The sequence below is a fragment of the Saccostrea cucullata genome, unplaced genomic scaffold (genome assembly GCF_032062105.1).
Source record: "Saccostrea cucullata isolate Sc308-1 unplaced genomic scaffold, CSIRO_AGI_Scuc_v1 ctg342, whole genome shotgun sequence".
Taxonomy (NCBI): Eukaryota; Metazoa; Mollusca; class Bivalvia; order Ostreida; family Ostreidae; genus Saccostrea; species Saccostrea cuccullata.
This window is the reverse complement of record NW_026936636.1, coordinates 143046-164524: the sequence shown is the minus strand read 5'-3', so window position 1 is coordinate 164524 and position 21479 is coordinate 143046. Positions and strand designations below refer to the sequence as shown.

At 33.0% G+C, this 21479-nt stretch overlaps 1 protein-coding gene across 11 annotated transcripts in view; it reads right to left on the bottom strand.

Moving 5' to 3' along the window:
- Nucleotides 1–20055, bottom strand: part of LOC134245992 (rap guanine nucleotide exchange factor 1-like) — a 37318-nt gene extending 17263 nt beyond the window's left edge. For 2 of the 11 annotated variants that reach the window (XM_062728227.1, XM_062728232.1), the window contains exons 1-3: nucleotides 15426–15580; nucleotides 7627–7814; nucleotides 6253–6288 (exon numbers count right to left, since the gene is read on the bottom strand). In XM_062728227.1, coding sequence (XP_062584211.1) covers nucleotides 6253–6288; nucleotides 7627–7814; nucleotides 15426–15459 — 258 coding nt within the window. In that variant the 5' untranslated portion in view covers nucleotides 15460–15580. Of the gene's footprint in view, nucleotides 1–3517; nucleotides 4537–6252; nucleotides 6289–7626; nucleotides 7815–7918; nucleotides 8079–8346; nucleotides 8495–11952; nucleotides 11990–15425; nucleotides 15581–19862 lie in introns of those variants that run through there. The other 9 variants (XM_062728226.1, XM_062728231.1, XM_062728230.1 and 6 more) reach the window with 8 other exon arrangements.
- Nucleotides 20056–21479: the final 1424 nt, after the last annotated feature.

The following is a 21479-nucleotide window of genomic DNA, read 5'->3' as shown; positions in this document are numbered from 1 at the left end:
TAGAGGTCTGATTCAAACAAATCATTGTTGTGGTCGGAGTTTGAGTGGCAGAGCCTCAATAAACAACTTATAATCACATTAACAATGTCCTCAAATAGATTGCACTGTGAAAATGCTACACATACTAGAAGACTTAGTCTGATTTGTAAGATTATCTCCAGAGTATCAGTCTCATCCTCCAAAATGTATCCATTGATATTCAAAGTTTTAATTTTTTTTGTTTTAAATTCCACTTTGCTAGAACTTCAACAGATGTAAACAATCTAGAATTCAAGGTCTAACTCAAATCATGGTATTGTCACAAATTGACAGTAATCTTATCATTCTTACATATATTTGCCACCCCTAAATTCTAAAAGTCTTCACTACCTCAGAAATACAACTAGATCTACCCCAGTAAATACAAGATTCAGCTCAAGTATCGGTACATATATAAGCAACACCCATTTGAGGCTCTCTCATTTATTTTTTACATTGTATGGAGTGTTAGTGCACTGAACCTTTTCTTCCCACTGCCTCCCATATAGAACTTATAATATAACCACAGCCCTAAATAGTTTTGTAATGAAATTTAACTCCAAAGTTCACAAGTGCTACAGCACACACTTGACCTGCTATATTACATAGGTTGTGAACACTTTATATTTACCATGTTTACATGTCTCGAAAAATGGATGACCGTGATTTATCAGAATTTTCTTTCATTAAATTTTCACCACAAAGCATCAATAATAAGCACATCCCCCAAAGCTAAGAAAAAATTCAAAGTAATCATCAAGAACATGTTTCAATTACGCTAAGAGTAAACAATCAACATGCAGTGCCTTAACGCCAAGAGACAATCCCCCCTGAAAATCCTACGTGTTACAGAACAATAGACAAATTCTGACATGCTTCTGGTCTTAATTAGTGCTGATTTAATTGAACTGTGAGTCAGTTAGTGAAGCAATCAGATAATTAGATCACAGTCCTTCTAAGAATGACTAATTCCCTCATCCCCCCTACGCCTGACAAAGGATCTGTCTTCTGAAGAAGACAGTCATTGCTAAATTTGCCTCATCATCTGGCTCTGAAGTTATTACACTTTCCCTGAGACTTGGTTTTGCGTTACTCAATGCTGTGTTGTAACAGATGCAGTTTTTCTCAACACCCACAAATTCACAACATGTAATTATTAAGACGTATAAGCATAAATTAAGTTACAACTTAAACCTTAAATTATTCAAGGCCATTTAAAAGATACTCTAGCATAACTGAATCAATAAACCTATGTTCATAAAACTAATTGATTTAAAATTCTGCACTTTGCATTATCTATAATGCGTTGTAATATTCAGACCACTTTAAAGTTATTTTGCTTCTTCCATATTTGATGAAAAATTAAATGACTGAACAAAAATCAGATCTGCGACCTTTGATAAATTTCTTTCTTTGATCACTGATGCGAGACGACACATGTGCGTAATAAACATTACTCCAGGTGCAAAAAGAAAGCACCTTTAACAAAGACAGCAGTCAACTAAACTGTTACAATGAAAGCATCTGAATCTGACCAAACTGTTTGGCTTAGTTATTACTTTTAACCACCCTACACCACAATCACACAGATGGAAAAGGTTTGTTAAAATTTAATATCGTTTGTTATGATTCCAACATGAAACCATACCAGAGTCAGGCACAAGTTCAGAGAAAGTATTAAAGAAAAAAAATGCAAAAAAGTAGAAATATGGAACCCATCAATACTGTTGTTCTTTTTTTTTGCTCAATAAAGTGGATTGCCCAAGCATTGCCTTTAAAACAAATAATGCTATTTTATTGACTATATCTGTAACAATAATGGTATGGCCTTTCGAGATCAAGGGACAGCTATAGTCACAGAGGGCTCATTTGACTAATGCACCAACCTCTTCTTTTCTGCCAAAGAATATTGTTATGAATTACTTGTTGCCCTGTAACTAATCTGGGGTTTCTTTTTATGCCTTGGGGGAATGTCCTGATTGATTCCGTCCTCCTACCCCCTACATAAACTTTTGTTTCTTATTGATTTCAGATAAATCTACAATCCTTCTCTATCATTCAGACATTGTAAAACATTTTACTCGCTTCAGCAGAAAAATCTTTCTGCCAGGGAGAATTTTCATCAATGTGCAAATCAGCCTCACTGATATGTACACAAATGGTTAATCAATTTACCATTTTTTTGTGGTCCAGCTAGAGTAAGACAATATTTGTCCTGAACAGCCCAAGTTCTTTTTTTTCCCCTCATAACAAAAACTAACAAAACCAAAAGACCAGAGAAAATGTATAACAAAGCCTCTCCTTAACCCTCTCTTTGTTTCTCCACATTTTCCTTGAAATCTTGCACAAGATTGGATTTCTAAGATGTAGCCATTATACAAAGATTGTGATGGATAAATAAACAGCCACTTAGTCTCAGCAGGAAACCTATCTAATCAGCCATCACCAAGTCCCTAACTTCTTCATCAACTCACTCCATTAGCTTTTAATATTAACCAACAGAAGAATCTGAATTTTTCTTACCACTTCTTATGTAATGTGTGTTTATCTTCTTTATAATCTACTTTTCTAATTTCTGACCAATTGGTGATATGAAATGTAACAACTAAAGCTAATCTAAAAGAAAAAGATTTAGAAATTAATCAAATCTTAATCATATACTTGCACAATTATATTCAAATTTTTAAGAGTGGATTAAACCGGTCACAGTTTTCTACTGAAACTTCAATATATGACTACATTTTGTACCAAGAACACCAATGACACTGAAACGAAATTTAGTTTCTAGAAAGAAAAGAAAACATTTTTTTCATTATTTTTCCATCATCAAAGTAAAACTACCACTTGTTTACATAGGACTGCTTTCACTCCTTTTCAGTGTAAATTGTGGTGATCCCTTCAGCCTGAATGTTGCACCACACCAGACAAGCGGATGATGATGACTACAGGCTTATAAGAAATACATCTTCAATGAATCATGCATCCTGTTGTATTAAGAAAACAACTGATCAAAAAGCCAGGTTGCCGTTTTAATAAATGTAATTTAAAGGTTCAGATACTGAGGTAACGTAATGGTAATCGGGGTTTGTGTGTTGCTCGAGATTGAGAGGGACTCGGAATTGGACAGCTGTTGAGCCCCAATTACCCACACAGGAAAAAAGGAAATCTACCCTTTGATCAAAGAAGTAAAACTATTGAGGAAAAGGAACTGCAAACAAGTTATCATTACTGCATTTCCTAAACAGCCAAATTTAAATAAATATATTTCCTGAATATTACTGTCACAAAGAATCCTGTTACAAAAGGTTGACGTTGTTTTGTCTAACATATAATTCACTTTGTCATGCTGATTCTAAATTTAGACACCTCTGCCACATTAAAAATAAATAGCCTGCACTTCCTCAATCAATTAAATTATTCATAGTAAGGTAACTATAAGTAAAACTCTTAGAAGAATCAGATGAATGGTGGATCGATCATTAAATCTCGTAGACTTTACCTGGATAGGAGCTTCAGCTTTCAACTTCTTCTTTTTGCCCAAAGTACTGCTTTTTCCCATCATAAAACTTGTAATGCCTGTTTAACCACTGTTTACTAACATTATATATTAAGGTTAAAATCCCATATCCATCAACAGGAATACAAGTGCTTCTCTCTTTTTCACTCAAGTACACAAAAACCAATATTTCCCCCAAACACCTAATTCTCTTGGGAATTATTCAACCACTGACAATAAAGATGAGGTAAGATTTTTTTCTCTCTCTCAAATCTGAATCCTAAAATCTTCCAGGTTCACAAGTCCTTTACTGTTTTTCACAGGTCAAAAGAAATGGAGTGTAGAAGATCAAACAGAAATCCCTTATCCCACAGCCATCCGACATGTGTGATTCACTCAATATTATTCAGTCAATCAAACTGCCTTAGCATCTGGGTGAGTGGGATGCTGTGTTTAGCCCCCTAACGTCTTTCTGGATCCAATACGTATATATAGATGATCACAGACAAGAGAACATGGCTCACTTAGCAGTGAGGAATCCTCCACTGGGGGAATCCAGAGAAGAAAAAAAATCTGTCTGCTGCAGCTTCCTCTATTCCTAACTTTGGCACCTTAGGGGGAAGTAACCAGGTGAATCGACCTTCCTCCCCCCTCAAAATAAAAACAATCCACACACTGTGCCGTTTCACCAAGATCAATAGAGAATTTACAATGTTAATAAGGCCAACTGTTCCATTTACAAGTGCAGCACATTAAATCTGCCTATAAATGGAAATCCAATATTCATCATTGTTTTTTGCCAACACATAAAATGTATCCTTTAACCTTGGCTGAAGAATGATAAAATTTTGCACACTTTGCGTGTCAAGTGGACCCAATACTTGTGACGGGAAGAGGGAAGTCATGCATAATTTTTTTTCTTGAAATAATAAACATTCCACTATTGATGGGCATTCACTTAGACTGCCATTTCCCTGAATTATATTTAATATATTACTTTATAATGTCACTATGACAAATAGGTTGTATATCTCTGACTACTTGTTTACATTTTACATGATTTTTTTATTTTATAGCTGTTAGAGACAGCTGTCTGACGCAGGGTCACAGGAAAAGCCTGTGATATTTTTCTACTTATAGGAAAAGCCAGTGACTTAGTATCACAGGAAATGGTGAGAACTATCATTGTTTATCAGTTCAAAAGTAAGCTTTATAAAGACAGATAACTTTCCCAAGTCAAAATATGGGTCTATTACACAAAAACAATGGACAGGTTTCGTGGAAAATATATTTTTTAAATTGAGACATCAAATAATTATTTAACTTCAGATAAAAAGAATGATCCATATTCTAGCTTAATACTGACAACACTATAAACACAAAGAACCTAGTAAATGCTGAGTACAGGTATCAGTTTCCAGTTGTAAATGTAACTCAGGTTCCAAACAATGCTTGCTTTGACCTCGAACTCTATTGCAATCTATTCCATATTACATAATGTGTTTTTGATGGAGTTTTATTTTTGCAATTTAGTTATCCACCATCACTCTTGGAATTGACCCATCCCCCTCCCATCCCTACCCACAGGATGCAATTCTAAACAAACAATCTTTTAATGACCAAAAATGAAATTTATCCAATATGTAATGGAAATCTGCTAAATAGAAATAACTTTATCAAATTTCTGAAAGACTACATTCAAAATAGTAATAATGAGGGAATTCAAAGCTGTATAGAGAAGACAAAGGGGTAGAATTGTAACTCAGACAGACAAACAGGCAAACGTAAGTTAAAACACTGATTTTGCTGACTTATCATGCACTGAATAAAGGAATTGTAAAAAATGAAATATTTCCTTCAGGTCATAAAATCGTGCTAATTAACACACATGACACTGAAGTCATCTTAAAAAGTACAATGTTGAAGTGCTATATGATTATTACATCACTTGGCCAGACAGTCAGAGCCTGAACTATGGTGACTAGATCTAACTTTACCATTGTTTCAACAGGTCAAGGACAACAGGAAATATACAATACAAAGCACTGCAACAAGTTTTGTTCATACAAATTTATAGACGGAATAAATCTTTTCGGGGAATGCAGCATTAGGAAATACGGCATTGGACAAATTTGAGCTGAATTAGCTAAGCAGAAAAAGAAAAATCGAAGCAAAGCATCCATGGACCACAAAGCTCACCTCACTAGAGATCATGTTATTAACTGATATAAAAATTAATTAAAAATTTTACCTAGGATTAATTTACATAAAAATTTGCATTGATTTGAGATTTAATGAAAAAGGAAAGGATGTATCTCACAATCAGTCCATCTTTGAATTTATATCATATAAAATGGCAAACCTCTCCTCCATTACTAACAAAATATAGTTACCAAATGTGATAAGAAGTGAAAAAGACTTATGAAGTCTTTGTTACTATGTAATTAGTGGTACTAGTCACCAGATTGATGGCATCAAAGTTTGATGGTTCCAGAACTGAGAAGTTACTCTTCAAGATCATTAGAAATACATTTATACCAAGTTTTGAGACCAACACATGCATTTTGGAGAAAAAGTACAGAACACTGGGTTAACAGAAATCAGTTCAAACAAACAAAACTGAACTTACAGACAAAAATTTGATCAGAAAAGCTCGTTTCTCAATTCCGGTGAGCTAAGAATCCATTTAAGCCAGATAGATATAAATGATCCAGAATTTATCACAGTGCATTACTCACTTTGTTTTTAGTTTTGAGACTGTCCTTTTCTTTATTCTGAAATACAATTACTCAAACATAAACCACATGCATATTTTAAATAAAAATCAAATATCAATAAATCAAATTGAACTACTGAAAAAAAAGATAACCAGTCTAATGTAATTGACTATGTTACCTTCTTCCCTACATTTCTACTATACCCTCTACTCTCTCAGTTAAAACACAATCACAAACTTTTATGTGGGTCTGGGTGTGGTATTTCAAAAGAAATGAGTTGTAAAACATGCTAGGTCTATTTTGCACTAAGCTATTAATCTCCTACAAAAAAGGACAAAGACAAGACTGCCACCAAAAAAAAAACAAAAAAAACATGGCAATCAAGTGACATGCAGACGATGACACAACATTATTGTGTGAAACTGATAACAGTGATCTCCTGAATGTGCAATTACTGCAATCAAACTGTTAGGGAGCAGCTATCATCACTGTCAAGTTTTCCTCATTCTTCCACCATGATTAAGATGAACCACAATTGTAAATTGATACCTGTGATTCCAAGGAGCTTAGTATTTTTTCTCTTGATGCACAAATCGCAAAATCACATATTCTGAATATTATGAAGTGCAATTGCTTATCTGTGTGCCAAAAGATACAAATGCATGAATTTTTCATGAAAAGGTTTTGCAGTGTGGATTTATAGATTTTTTCATAATATGACAGCTGAAGAATCTCTCCTTAAATAAATGTACATTTGCTGACACAATGGGCCCTTGGATGTAGGAAAAACTGTATTAGAGACTAGCTTTATCCCTTAATCTCTACTGTGATAAAGCCTTAATTTGCATACACAGCAGATTTAAGAGTTTTAACTTTTTAATATTTGATGTCTCTGTGCAAAATATACTGCATCGTAGCAAGTACTTGCCTGATTTCATGGCAAAAAACATACCTTCGTATCATAAATGCAGAATCAAATGTCAGTCATAATTTATTATTTGCCCTTTTGAACTAACAAGCTCAATGTTTTCCAACTTTTTTGGTGAATATACATGTACTTTAATTTATACCTATGAAGTTATTCCTTTTCATTTTTTATCTGATCTATCAATCTGTCCATCGATCCCCCTAAGTCAAGTATCCAAAAATGTTCAAGTTACTACACTTAACCAAGTACTTTTCATCTGTTGCAGTTTTATCCAGTGTGTTACACCTCTCCAGTATAGCATTATTCTTCGTATTTCAGTCAAAAAATTATGCAAAGTAAAACAACCCATTTTTTCCTATAATCGGATAACATTAACTATTACATGCACAATCTCTACTTCCATAAACAGTGACACCTAATCACAGACCAACTGACACCCCCCCCCTTTATTACCACAGGATACCTACTTTGTCAGTGAGAGCTGGGTTTTCCGTTGGGGTGTCCACTGGCATGGAGTACGACTTGCTGTGTCGGTACTTGGCCTCCGTGATGGCCGCCTCATGCTGCGATGCTGAAGATCGTCGACGTAGGTATCCCTTCACATCATCCCGGAAGGACCTCGCCTTCTTCAGCATCTTAGCCCCGGGGCTCTTTTCTACGAAAAAAAAATAAGCACAATAATTACACGTCCTGTCTTAATATGTCTATAATCTCCAACTGTTGGCTGTATATGCACCAAAACTGTCATTCACTGGGTACCTTGGCCAGATCAATCATGAATTATGGATACAATACAGTTGCTGATTGCCGGGAAGGTATGAAATACATTCAACATACTGGTGTACTACTGGGCGATAAACTCTGCTTAATAAAATCTGAAAATCCATTGCTGTATACCAACTGGCAGAGCAGGAAGCATATGTACATGTATAATGTTAAAGCAACCAATTGTACTCCTTTTTTTCAGAGAAGGTATAAAAAAATTCATTAACAAACAGACCCTTGAGACATCCCTCATTATCTTATTCATCTTGAGATACAAAACCAGTTTACTACTACATGTACTAATAAATAGATATAAAACTTTACTTTTTTCTCTTGTTTAATTTTAAACTTAAAAAGATGCTGATCAAATGATGAAAAAGAGTGCAGGAGAAAATTAAAGCTGATACGGCTTAATACGATACCATCATACAAGGTTTGCATGTTTTCATCCACTGCAAATACAATCTAAACTTCCATCACAACCTTCTTTCATCTTTATCTTCGTTACATGTGGGGCCCATCTCAAAACCCACACTGACTTCTAATTCTCCTAACCCCAGGGGCAAGCAAATTCTGTTGGGTGTAAACCCATCTTCATTCATCACACTTTTTTACTAATGCTAAGTTTAGTAATGCTTCAATCTTGTGGTGTGAAAAAAAAATAATAAACAAACTTCGCTGATTAAATAATTCGCATATATATGATGACACGACTTAGGTATGCCAATTAGCTATAAAAAGGCAATTAGAGAAAATATATTTAAGACTCTCGGTGCAGCCATTTACTTAAGCCCCTGGTAAAGACAAGTCAAAAAGTGCATATAATTTACATGTGTTTTCCATTTTATTATTTTAGGCCCAATTCTAGGTATTTTTTATTTATGTTTATACTTCCTCTTTTTCGAATTCATGAAACCAATATCAAAGCTCCTACATATAACATTGTTACAATATGCATTTGCACTTCCTGATTAAATAATACAAGTGCTTCAAGAAAACATCCTTATTTGTTTCTATTTAAATTTCCATATTTACTATTATGAAAACTATTTTTTAATTTTCTAAAACAAGAAGGAGAGCCCTCCTCTAGAAACACAATTAGGCTCCCATTTTTTTTTTTTTTTTTTTTGCATTTAGGTATTGGTGTTTATCAGAGGAAATTCTTCTGAGCAAGCCCCTGAAGGTGCTGGCTTTATCCTAAAGATGTTAAAAGCAACTGTAGATAACTGAAAACCATCCCCACAGAAAAATATCTCAACACGCTATAATTAGAAACAACATGTATTTGCAGAATGATTTTCTTTTTTCTGGGTTTGTCGGAAACTTAAAAAAAACTTGAATGAGATTTTTTTTATTGAAGATTTCTTAGAATTACAGAAGAGTTGGACAGAATTGCTTTAAACCGTTATAGAAATGGTGCATCAGAAATGTAACACTTCATGAAATTGATCCAAGAATTCTTATAATATACAAAATAAGCACCAAACACTCATTACACCTTAAGTAATAAAGAAAAATTGTACAATGGAACATAAATGCCATCTGCAAACAATAATCTTGCACCAAAATCTCTTGTCTGAGCTATTATATGGGATAACACGTCTACCATCTGTCTACAAGAAGAAGTGCAACAAAACACCTCTGAAACTCACTAGAATAAAATATGTATATTATAATAAGGAGATCTATTAGTACTGAATTGGAACACATCTAAATCTAAAGCTGCCTTTATTTCCTTGGATTTGGAGGGGGGGGCGGGGAATCTACAATATGCATAAATATGTACATTTTTTTTCACATAGCTGCATCTATCCAGTATAACCAAACTAACATCTACTGAGTACCTTTTTTTTTAAATCAGAAAAGTTTGTTTACAACCTTTATTACTCCTGATACATGTATTTTGATCCTTTTTATACTGGCTGCAGCAGACCTAATTACCTGTGTGATATATGAGGGACAATATTCCAGGCTCAGATGCCTTTACTGCATTCTACAGATTACAGCATCATCAGACAGACTATTGATTGCTATAACTTCAAGATGTCTGACCATCACATATTAATTCACCGTATTAAGATATACGACCCAACATATCATCTATATCCACAGAAATGATGTTCAAAGATGATTTTCCAGACAACATTTTACTTTTCAATTGAATCAGACTTGTACCCTGACTTGGTGCACGTGCCAGTTCAAGAATCAGTAATATTGCATTGCAATCTTGCCTCTTTTCTTGAACTCGTTTGCATTTTGGGATAAGGAGAATTAGTTGCATCACATTTAATGCACCTGTGCAACCCTTTGATCTTTCTATACAGGAAGATGTATCAACAAACAAAATGAAAAGAAATGTGCACCCTTTAAGCACAGATTTTGGTTGCTTCACTATCAAAAAGTTCAGCTGTAACCATCCAATAATTAACTGACACAGCTTTTAATTAGTTTTACTGACAAATCAAGAACATTTACAGATGAAAAAAGGAAGATGAGTTTAGTTTACGGCCTTGGCAATGTTCTGCATTTTTTAGATAAATTATGTACACTATCGCTTGGCAACTGATACTGTCCACGTTTTGACAGAAGTGACCCATCCACCTACAAATAAAAACACATGGAAGAAATGTTTATATTACATCGAACCAGCAGGAAGACCTCTAAAGAAGCATATGCAATGTTTCAATTTTGTTTCGGTGTTGTTTCATTAGATTTAAAAGTTATGCTATATGGTATGGTGGACCTTGCCTCATAGAGAAGGCAAATAAATTTCTATGACTTTGTGATACAGACCACAAAGTATAATCATTAGTGCTGTCAAACCTTTCTGTGTACTGTATATCTCAATGATTCACATATATCAAAATTTTACTGTACACTGCTCAAATTTGTTGATATTGCACATAAAGTAGACACAATTACTCTTCCAATACTACCAACAATTTTTGACCAGCTCTTTTGCACAGCACAATCATTAATTGGCAAAGACCTCCACTACAAAATGTTTGACAAGTACTTTTCTATACCTTACAATACCCATAAATTGACAATAAAATTATAAACATAAAGCCCATCTGATGAAGATCTGAAGGTACCTAGAAGTACAGCATTAGTCATAATTGCGATCATTCTGTATAGTTCTATAAAGATTCTGACTCTGGAACTAGAGACTATCGTCAATAAAGCAAATGAGTCATGCTGGACCACTGAATCAATATTAGGAGGCCCTTCACCTCATACAGCACTTGATTGACAAATTCCTCAAGCCAACAATTTTCTGATTATTCAACTTTTTTTCTCCCATAATTGCTTACTTTCTTTAGATTTTCTAATAGAGATCTTGTGTCTACTTCATTTTGAAAAAAATATAGTTGCATCAGCAAGAAATGGAATATTTAATATTTAATCTACATTGTCCAACTGGTGCTAGTGTAATGTGAAGCAATATAGAAAGACCATCTCTACTAAACTATGTGCAGCATGATCACACCTGTTTTCTGCAGGTGAAAACAAAAGAAAAGAAATAAAAACAAAATAAATGAAACCACTAATTACAACATAATGTCACATAGATCCCCAAACAGTTTATCTTCCAGAATTTAGCAAAGAAATTCAATCCTTACCTAAAAAAACTTTCTTTTTGTAAAAATATTATACATGTAATTCATTCTTCTAATCCTTTCCTTTATTTGCTCAGGAAAAGCAATTTCATTCCAAAAGAATCAAAAAATAATAAAAAGAAATTGGATGTTGCAAATATGTTGGCTTACAAATGTGAACTTTTTAAATTTAAAATGCACCATTATGGTCAAATAATCCAAATTTTTTAAAACAATTGTAGCAATTATCATTAACACCCCCCCCCCCCCCCCAGCACAGTAAGGTCTTTGCTGTAATTAAATTATCTTATTCTTCTTCAATGAATTCCAACTGAAACAAGGGACTGGTTATTTTGCAAAAACTTTACAAACTGACCAATCACTTTGGGTCAGCTTATATCCACACAAGAGAACTTTTTAATAACTCACCATCTGATGGCTCTGTCTCCATGGTTAACAATCAGAAACAAAAAATCCAATCTATGTAACAGTGTCACATGTTGTCACCGCTTTGCAATCACTGCAAAACTGCCAATGGGAATAGTTTAGGGAGCAGTTTTCATCAAGAGTAAGTATTAAGAACCCCACAGACCAGCTAATGAACTTCTTACTTTATCATACCTCCATGGTGAATAGATATTAAAACATGACCAAACTTTAAAAATCCACATCAACTTTTCCAGACTCCCCCTGCAGTTATGAATGATAATATGTGGTATTGATTAGATTCCACATATAGAAAACAGAATACATGAATGATCAATTATACAGGAAACACAATTCAAAAAAACACCAAGAAAGTTCAACTTTTTCCTCCCCTCAGGAATAGTGTTAGGAATGCAACAGACTGCAAATCAATGCCAGCAACAATTGCCCTATGCTAAAGAATGTCTGTCTCTGTCCCATCCAAATGTTTGGAAATGACAATTGAAGCTAATTAGTTGTTTGTTTATGCAGAGTGATTCCAATAGGAAGCAGGATAAGTGGTCCCTCAGGGAGTACCCTATTGCAGTAATGGTGGCCCTTGGTCGAGTTTGTCTGAGACCACATGATAAATGGCATCCACTACTGGGGGACTGGTTATAAAGGACTGCCCCCAAGTCATGTCAATGTATCATGTACTGTCGTGCAAGTGGTACTTTAGAGTCCATTACAATGCAAGCAAATTCTTTGTGTATTTGAACTTTGACCTCTGTTAATGAACTTGACCCAACATGATGCCCTGACCTTGGCCATGCAGGTATTAAATCTCACATACAGTCAAACCTCATTATCTTCAACTCAAAGGGATCGAGAAAAAACTTTGAGATAACAAAGGATTCGAGATTCCAGGGTAAAATACTCAAGAAATAAGAAGTTGGGACCAAAAAATGACTACGACATATCCATGGTATTCAAGATATCTGTGTTTGAGATACTGAAATTTAACTGTATCTTAATTCACTCATACAGTTTATATCTCCTCAAGCTTTCAGATGTAAATAAATAATACAGAAAGGGATAAGAAATAAATATAGATTCTTGGCTTCAGACATTGCAGGAAACAAAATTATCACTTAAATCTAAGTCATTCAAACTCTGTTCCAATAGCATGCAACTAAGACTTTTGAATCGTAAAAATAGATTAACAGGTCAAAATGTATGAACATTCAAAATTGACTCATGGATCGAAAAAGATGTATAGGCCATCCTTCTGAACTTTATGTAACAGAAAATAACTGATAAGACACTAAATACTGTACTAAGCTGATCTTTGATCCTTTGACTTACTTTCAAAATGAGTGGGCACTAATCAATTTATAAAACGACTGTCATTGTTCAAACTTTTTTTCTGTCCTCATCAAAATAAATAAGACATTTGTATCAAATATCATCCTTTTATTATTAACAGAGAGTGGGTGATAAGAAAAGACTATCTATTATCTTTGGGAATTCCCCATTGATTTATATCCATCAGTTTACAGAACAGAGATTTTTTTATAATTCTGGTAAGTTTGTCAATATACTGTAAACCAATTATTATACGCGTCATTTTTTATTCGCGACTGACCGCTAGAGAACCAATCCGCGACGATTTATTTCCGCGAACAAGTGGTCACATTTTTTTTAAATTTCCACACGTATTTTAGGCATCAAATTAAAATCTTAAATCTGTCCATAAACTAAGTAAAATGCTACCTTGAGTACTGCTTACGCATTATTTAAGACATTCTGTGCATTGCGTCCATTTAAAATCTTATATCCGTTCCTATAGTTAAAGTAAAATGTTATCATTCACGACGATAGAATGAAAATCGGAAAAAAAATTGAGGAGAACAGAGTTGATTTTAAAAAAAAAGCTCCAATTGTGAAAGTGTGAAAGTGCCTCATACCAATTGAGTAATTAATCGACGCTTTCCGAGAGCTACAAAGCCAAAGAACAATTATTATAAATTGTTTGGACAGAGCAGACTGGGCCATAATTAGTCGTAATTAAACAGCTTATCTCTAACTCGTCTGTGACAATAAATGAACAATAATAACACAAGCTGATATAATTACTGACATTTTAATCATTTTTAGACAAATATATTAAGTTTTGCCATTCGTTTCTTACAATTTTTACCGAATGTTTGTAATTCGAATTTATGTGCTTCTAGTACATTAAAGTTTTTACAAGATAATCATTGTATCGGTATCGGTATTCAAAAAAGGGCAAATAACTCTAATCATAACAGTCATGTGAAGAAAATGAACAACTGTTTAATAAAGATTAAATATCAAACACCGAGCAGTGTGTTACTTTTGGAACTCGCGGATATTTATCGCACGCGTATAATACTTGGTTTACAGTAATCATCTGTCTTCAATAAGACCAGAAAAAGTTTATTTCATGTACAAGTATAGTCTTGAATGCCTTAAATCTACTATACTTTCACGACACCTTTATTTAAAAGATATAACTACATGATATTTATCAATAATTTTTGTTTGTAATGCATCATTTGATTGAATAAAAAATTATTTTATAACGAATAACCTGGGTTGTCTACGTCACAATGACTGACGTCAAAAACGTATCAATCCACTTGACTTTACATTTATGTGCAATTTAAAGACATTTTTGAAGGGGAAATAATCTTAATTTCTACAATTAGTGATTAAATATTAAGTTATAAGGAATGAATTTAATAGCTACCCAAGGTATACTGATATAATCTGGGTTGGAGCAGTTTATACTTTTTCATAAACTGCTTCAGGGTTTATAAAGCGTAAACTGCCCCCATCCAGGTTAATATACAGTATGTCTTGGGTAGCTATTAAATTCATTCCTTAAGAGAAACCAAATTTTTTGCAAAATATGGTATTTGTGTTTTATAACCCTCTGATATTATAAATACATATGAGAATAATATTTGTAAGCTGACAGACTCACATAATTACGCGAAAATAAAGTTCTCACGATTAAATTCTGATTTACAGTATCTTAAGTTAAGCATAATGCCTATGGAAATATATATGTTAAGCACTTATAAACAGCTACCAATTATTACTGAATGATTATAAAACAAGTAGAACTCTGCTACAATAAAACTACTTACATGTTCTAAATTTTATAACGCAGAATAGAATTCTGATCACTCTTCTCAAACAGTCCATAAATGGACCAATCACCATTATAACTTCCTTTCGTAGTTTTAAATAGTATTTTTTTTTTATTATAGTTCTACCAATTGACATAATATAAACATTTATTTAATGTCCTGTTATTTTTTATAAACTTTAATATGAGTTATTGAGCATTGTTTATCTTTGTACATGAACTTTTCACCAAAAAGAAGGAATGATTTCAGGTAAAGGAACAAATTAATGTATATATAAGTATACGTAATAAGTAACTGCATCAAGATTATAAAACTTACCTTTCGACATTAAATTCGGTCTCATTTTGGACATGACTGCTCCATTTAGAAATCAAAATAGAGATTGTATACATGTACATTCCACAATATAACTATGTCATATGACACTTAGGCCAGCCATTCAGTGAGGATATACTAAATTTACATTTATCTCGTCAGTATTTAAAAAAATCTACATGTAAATATAAGTGGATGAGTAAGATCCAGAACACTAGAGGAGAAGAACGAACAATATATGGAGACCTTATAAAGTCATTATAGAGTAGGGGGCAAAGGATACACTTACTCATAATGACACAGTCTGACCAGCTAGATTTTTATTTGTTTGTCTGTTTGTATTTTTCAATAATTTAAAAAAAAAAAAACATGCATTGGATGCATGTTAGTTTTAACCCCTCTCTTTCTTTGTATTATTCATTATTCAAAAGTCCACCCTCATGTTGGTTTTACTTGAAGTTTTATTTTTTTTTCACCACAACTGGTACTACAATAAACATCTGACAGGGGAAACAATGTACCTACTCATCAAAATGTCTTGAGCTATGTCACCAACACTTTTTTAAAAGGGTGCAAAAATGGTTTCGTTTTATAAGAGATATTAAGGTCAGTATTATCTGGAAACATGTCCAACTCCCCTTTCTACCCCTTTTTGTCCCCTGCTTTCACTGAAAGTGGAGGATATTAACTTTGGTGTGTCCATACTGTATTTCTGTCCTGTCTTACAGTCTATAACACTTTCATTTCCAAGCAATATCTTGAGAAGCTTTTAAGCTTTTGCGATGAAATTTTGCACAAAAACTTCCTATAGCCTAAGATAGAACCCATTGACTTTGAGGACAAAAAGTGAAAAGTTGAGGTTATAAATTTAAAAAATTCTGTTTGTTTTAACTCTTTTCCATGCAGTATCTCAAGAAGCTTTGAGCTTTTGCAGTGAAATTTTATACCACAACTCCCTACTGCCCAACGGTCAAACCGTTAAAGGTCAAGGTAATAATTTCATACATTCTCATTTCTGTGTGCATGTCTGTGCATAAAACTTTCAATTCCTGGATAGTTCAGTTGGTAAAGCAACTGACTACTGATGCAGGAGTCCCAGGTTTGATTCCCAGCCATACATTTTTCAATCCCATTTACAGTTTCAATTGTTACAATCAAGGTAATAAATCTTAAATCCTAGGACAGTGTAAAATATTTGACATGTTTAAAAATATGGAACTAAAACTGTTGGAGATACAGATTAAACAAAGTAAATCTCCTCCTTAGTGTCACAGACTGGGAGATGGATGAACAAAGTGAAGTGGATTATATAAGACCTGTGGTTGTCATTGGTGGATCAGACAGTGCAGACAATCAACAACAATAACTGAAAGAAATATAACTTAGAAATGCATTAGTACAGTAGTAATTCATAAAAGCCTTTCAGTTTTGCTCTGAATTTCAAAGGTAAGTGTGTTTAGGAATAAAGGAATAACAAGAAGAATCAGGGTAAAAAAATTCCTCTTCTTCACTGAATAAATATAAAATAATATTTTAAAAAAAAAACAAAAGAGCACTGCGCAAATAAAACTTAAATAAGCCATAAAAAAGAATGAAATATTCTGAGTAGTACATGTGCAGAAAGTACATATTAAAGTAGCATAAGGGGAAATCCCTCACTTCACAAATTACATGTAATAAAAGCTTCCTTTAGTGAGTTTCGGGGGGAAACTCACATTTTATTTCCTTATGAAAATAAATTCATCAAATTAATTTCAAATACAGTCACAGAAAATTATGCCTAGTATTTGAGAATTAATGAGAGATTTTTAAATATAATACTAAAGAGAGGGAAAATATTCTTGACTTTTTTTTCTAATAGCCTGCAGATTTGACAGGTAAATGCAGGAACAGAGAATATTGAGTAGACATGTTATTCAAATACTGATAATTCATGAAAAGAGGACTACCATACATTTTGTCAACAATGGAAGCAAGACAACTCATTTTCTTCACCTTTCATTGCAATAGATTCAAGTGTAGAGTAAATATTGAAACTATTATTAACCCTGAAAAAGAATGTGCTTGGTAAAACATGCAAGATCTTTTAAAACATTTGGACTCCTCATTTGGGTAAAATTACTAAATGAGAATTGTTTTTTTCTTTACTATTTTGTGCAAATACGTAAATATACAGATTATTCTTTCATTCTCCTTCTTGCCAGTGAATTTTGCATGTCAACTTGACACAGTTTTCTGACCCTTTTTTCTGTTGGTGCATGGATCCATATATTTCAAAGAGAGGTAACTCTCTTTTGAACTTAATTTTGGGGACAGTAAAGGGGGGATCTTAAATTGTTACGATTGTTTTTCACCATTTTCTTTAAAATTAAGTTTTTAATAAGACATCAAAATTTTATTTTATGACTAATAGTTATCATTTCCACAATGACTGATTTCAGTCTAACCCCTAACTACAGTTAATTCTCGATAAACCGCCGCCTTCTGTAATTTAGAAATCATGGCGGTATAACGAATTTGGCGATGAATTGAATTTCTCATCTTTTAGAAAACAAGAAGAAGAGTTATCGTTCTTAGAAATACCATTTAGCGTTTCTATTCTTATTATTACATGTACATGTATATTAAAACATATTTCTGATTGAAAATACTTCAAGTAATTTTTTTAATGTACAATTTTGCTAAAACAAAATGTGTAGATATGAAATAAAGACAAATATTTGTATATGAATGTAAATCTGCACATTCGATATTGAAAAAAAAAACATACTGGGTCGATCGTCGTGATATATTGCCGATAATAAGTAAAATGAATTCTTGAATATGTTCATTGTTTATGGTATCATTGTTGATGGAACGTTCACAATTTATACCGTATAATTATTTTTTCCAGCAAACTTTGCACTGTTTAAAGCAGAGATCATCAAAATAATATCGTTATCGGCGAACTTTAACAACGACCGTGCGAAGCCATGAATAAATGATTATATTAAACAGAAAACAAAATTATTATAACAGTTCATGTTAAAATTATTGTTTATTTAATTCTTGTTTAATTACTTAATTGCATGTACCTTGTCTGCGTTTGCATGCTTTACAACAGGAATAGCGTCAACTAATTAGCCGCGCTTCACTGACCAGTGTCATGCACCTGTGGCGGTATATCGAGATAATTGACACTTAAAAATGGACGTTTGTTGTGAAAACAGGGTGGCGGATGGCGGTATGCGAATTTGGCATTATAAAGAGAATTTTATATAGCAGGAAAAACGTTCTTGGGAAATCATGGCGGTATTGCGAAAATGGCGATGAATCGAATGGCGATAATTCGAGAATTGACTGTATTAGGAATTATAACATGCATCAATATTTATCAGTAGGTCAAATATTATCTGCTTAGCATTCACACATTAAACCTACTAATAAGATATACTGTACATATGGTGTCTGTATTACAAATGGAAGTATTAATAGAACAACTGGTGGGATAACTTTTTACAAAGTCCTATGAATTGTATTGCAGTTTTCTGTCCAACTTTTCTATTGAATTTGCCATCAATATTAAAAAATATCAATTCATTCTTGATTCCATTCTTAAATTAGCCTTAAATGCTTATTTTTCCCCCTAGATACCACCATTTCATTGAGTATCTGTATTGCTGTTTGTACACAAAGAATGAGAATTATTTAAGTGATGACAGTGACAATAATATGTTGACAGTGCGACCATTAGGATGAGCACAGATACTTATTCAGTCTTAATTTAGATCAGGTTCATCAAATCGCACATGATATTTGGTGCCTCTATGATGTCATATGTAAGTTGAATTGCCAAACTAAATTCTGAAAAGTGCTACATTTCATTGAATTAAAAATCAAGGCAAGTTTTTTATTTATTGAACTCACGAGAATGTGATTTAAGAAGCAATGCATTATTGGTCCAGATGCTACTGCAGAAGAAAATTCATTTTGGAGCAATGTGCAAGTTTTAATTTCCTCTTTGCCCAGGCATTGACATTACAGCTCCCAGTCAGGCCAGTGTGAGTGCTGCTGCACTCGCCATTAGATGCATTGCATTCTTGTCCGTTGATGGTAATTTTAGGAGAATGGGCTTTTAAAATTATTACAAGGCTTTAAGAATCTTTCAAGAAAAGTCAGATGTATAATATTAAATTAATTTTAGGACAATAAAGCAAAACAAAGACATCCAGATAAGTTTTACTGCAGAAGATGGGAGGGATGATAAATCATGGTTGCAGCAACGGGGCAGACACCTTGCATCTTAGAAATTGACATAATTGTCTTTAATTACATCGGTGTAATCGTGTAGACATTTAAGCTTCATATAATAAATAAAGTAATGGCACTATAAGGCAATGACAGAAATGCACACCTGTAGGCAAAATACACCTGCAGCTGCTTCCTCATCGATTTTCTTACCTGGTTTTGACATGATGCCGGTTGTTCAGGTAAAATTTCCTGTCATGGTCCCTACTTTTTGCAGTCTGTGAGCCTTTGCATCATATTTGGCTTTAAACTATGGCTTTTTAAGACTCAAGTTCATAAAAATTTGCAGCTAATTCAACAAATTTCTTTTCTGCTCTTCGAAAAATGTTTATTCTGGAAACGAGGCTCGAGCCATTTATTTTGTTAATCCATACTAAAAAGTATTCGTATTAGCATTATTAGTCGCTCCCTATATATATTTACTACATAATAATACAGTATATGACTAAAGTGATAAACTATTGCTATATACTTTTCATAAATGACTGACAAATGTTTTGAAACGTTATTTCATAGACAAGTGTCTCTGATACCTACTCACTTTTTAAGAATTTGGATGGAATTAGGATTAAAGATTATAGTTTTTTTTTGTATTAAAAAAAAATGCGTTTCAATTTATCATACTTATTGGAAAAAAATGAAATGGTTCCTCAATTATGGCTATAGTTAAATAATACATGTAGTTTAAAACGGATTTTTAAATACCTCCTTCCTTTAGAGGATTTTAAAATTTTATTGTTTTTCGAGTATTTTAAAAAAGGACAAATATTAATTAAATCATTCCCTTATAGATATTTCTGAAAATTTTCTGCTGCATCATTTTGATTAATATCAAACCTTTACTTGCTTGATCCTTTTTACTTTGATTTTCGCGTGACAATCAAAATAAAAAGGAGCAGTGAAGGTTTAATTGTTTTTTATCAGATTGCTGCTGCATAGAGGCACAATTAGTACCCATCGGGATAACAACAGTTTGTAGAAAGATTAATAAATGATAAAGTGGTGTCAATGAGGAATTTGAGCATCTTTTTAATTATGAATACCAACATCAGCTAGAGTAATTTTCTAAAGAATCAGAGCGATTTTTAACAAAATAGTTTTATTTGTTGGTTATACATCAAATATTTAAATTACGAAAATTTCAAAAATATTATGAAGCAGCTGTCGATGATATTACCACAGGAGTTCGCGTACCTATCAATTTTACCGAATTTTTCAGTAAATTAAAAAAAAGCGTAATACTTATAATAATAACATTATTGTAAGTACACTTAATCTCGTATTTTTTTTTTCAATTATATAGCTTTCAAAAGTTTTTGGTTATAAATCAAAATTACGAAAATTTCAACAATATAGAAGAAGCAGCTGTCGATGATGCGTGTATTAAAAAAAGTTTTATATTCAGTTATTTATCGAGAGGAATTGTTGTCTAAAGTTGTAGAAAAGTCGTACCTTTTGATGTTACTGACTTTAGCAAAATTTTAACGATTTTAACTCGAATTTTGTTTCATAAATCATCTTAAAATTTGGAACATTTCAGAAAAAAATTGTATGAGGGGTGGGGGTTAGGGGGATGGCTAGGTTGGGCATTTGCTGGATCATGTTATCATTAAATATGTAAATGTTTCAAAGAAGTAATTCAGTTGGGGTTGGGTTGGAGTAAAACTTATTCTTTAGTTGGGGGCATTAACAACTATCAAAAATTCATTGACAGGCAAAAAGTAATGATTATAACATAAAAATGCAGCAGACGTTATTATGGAGGGGCAC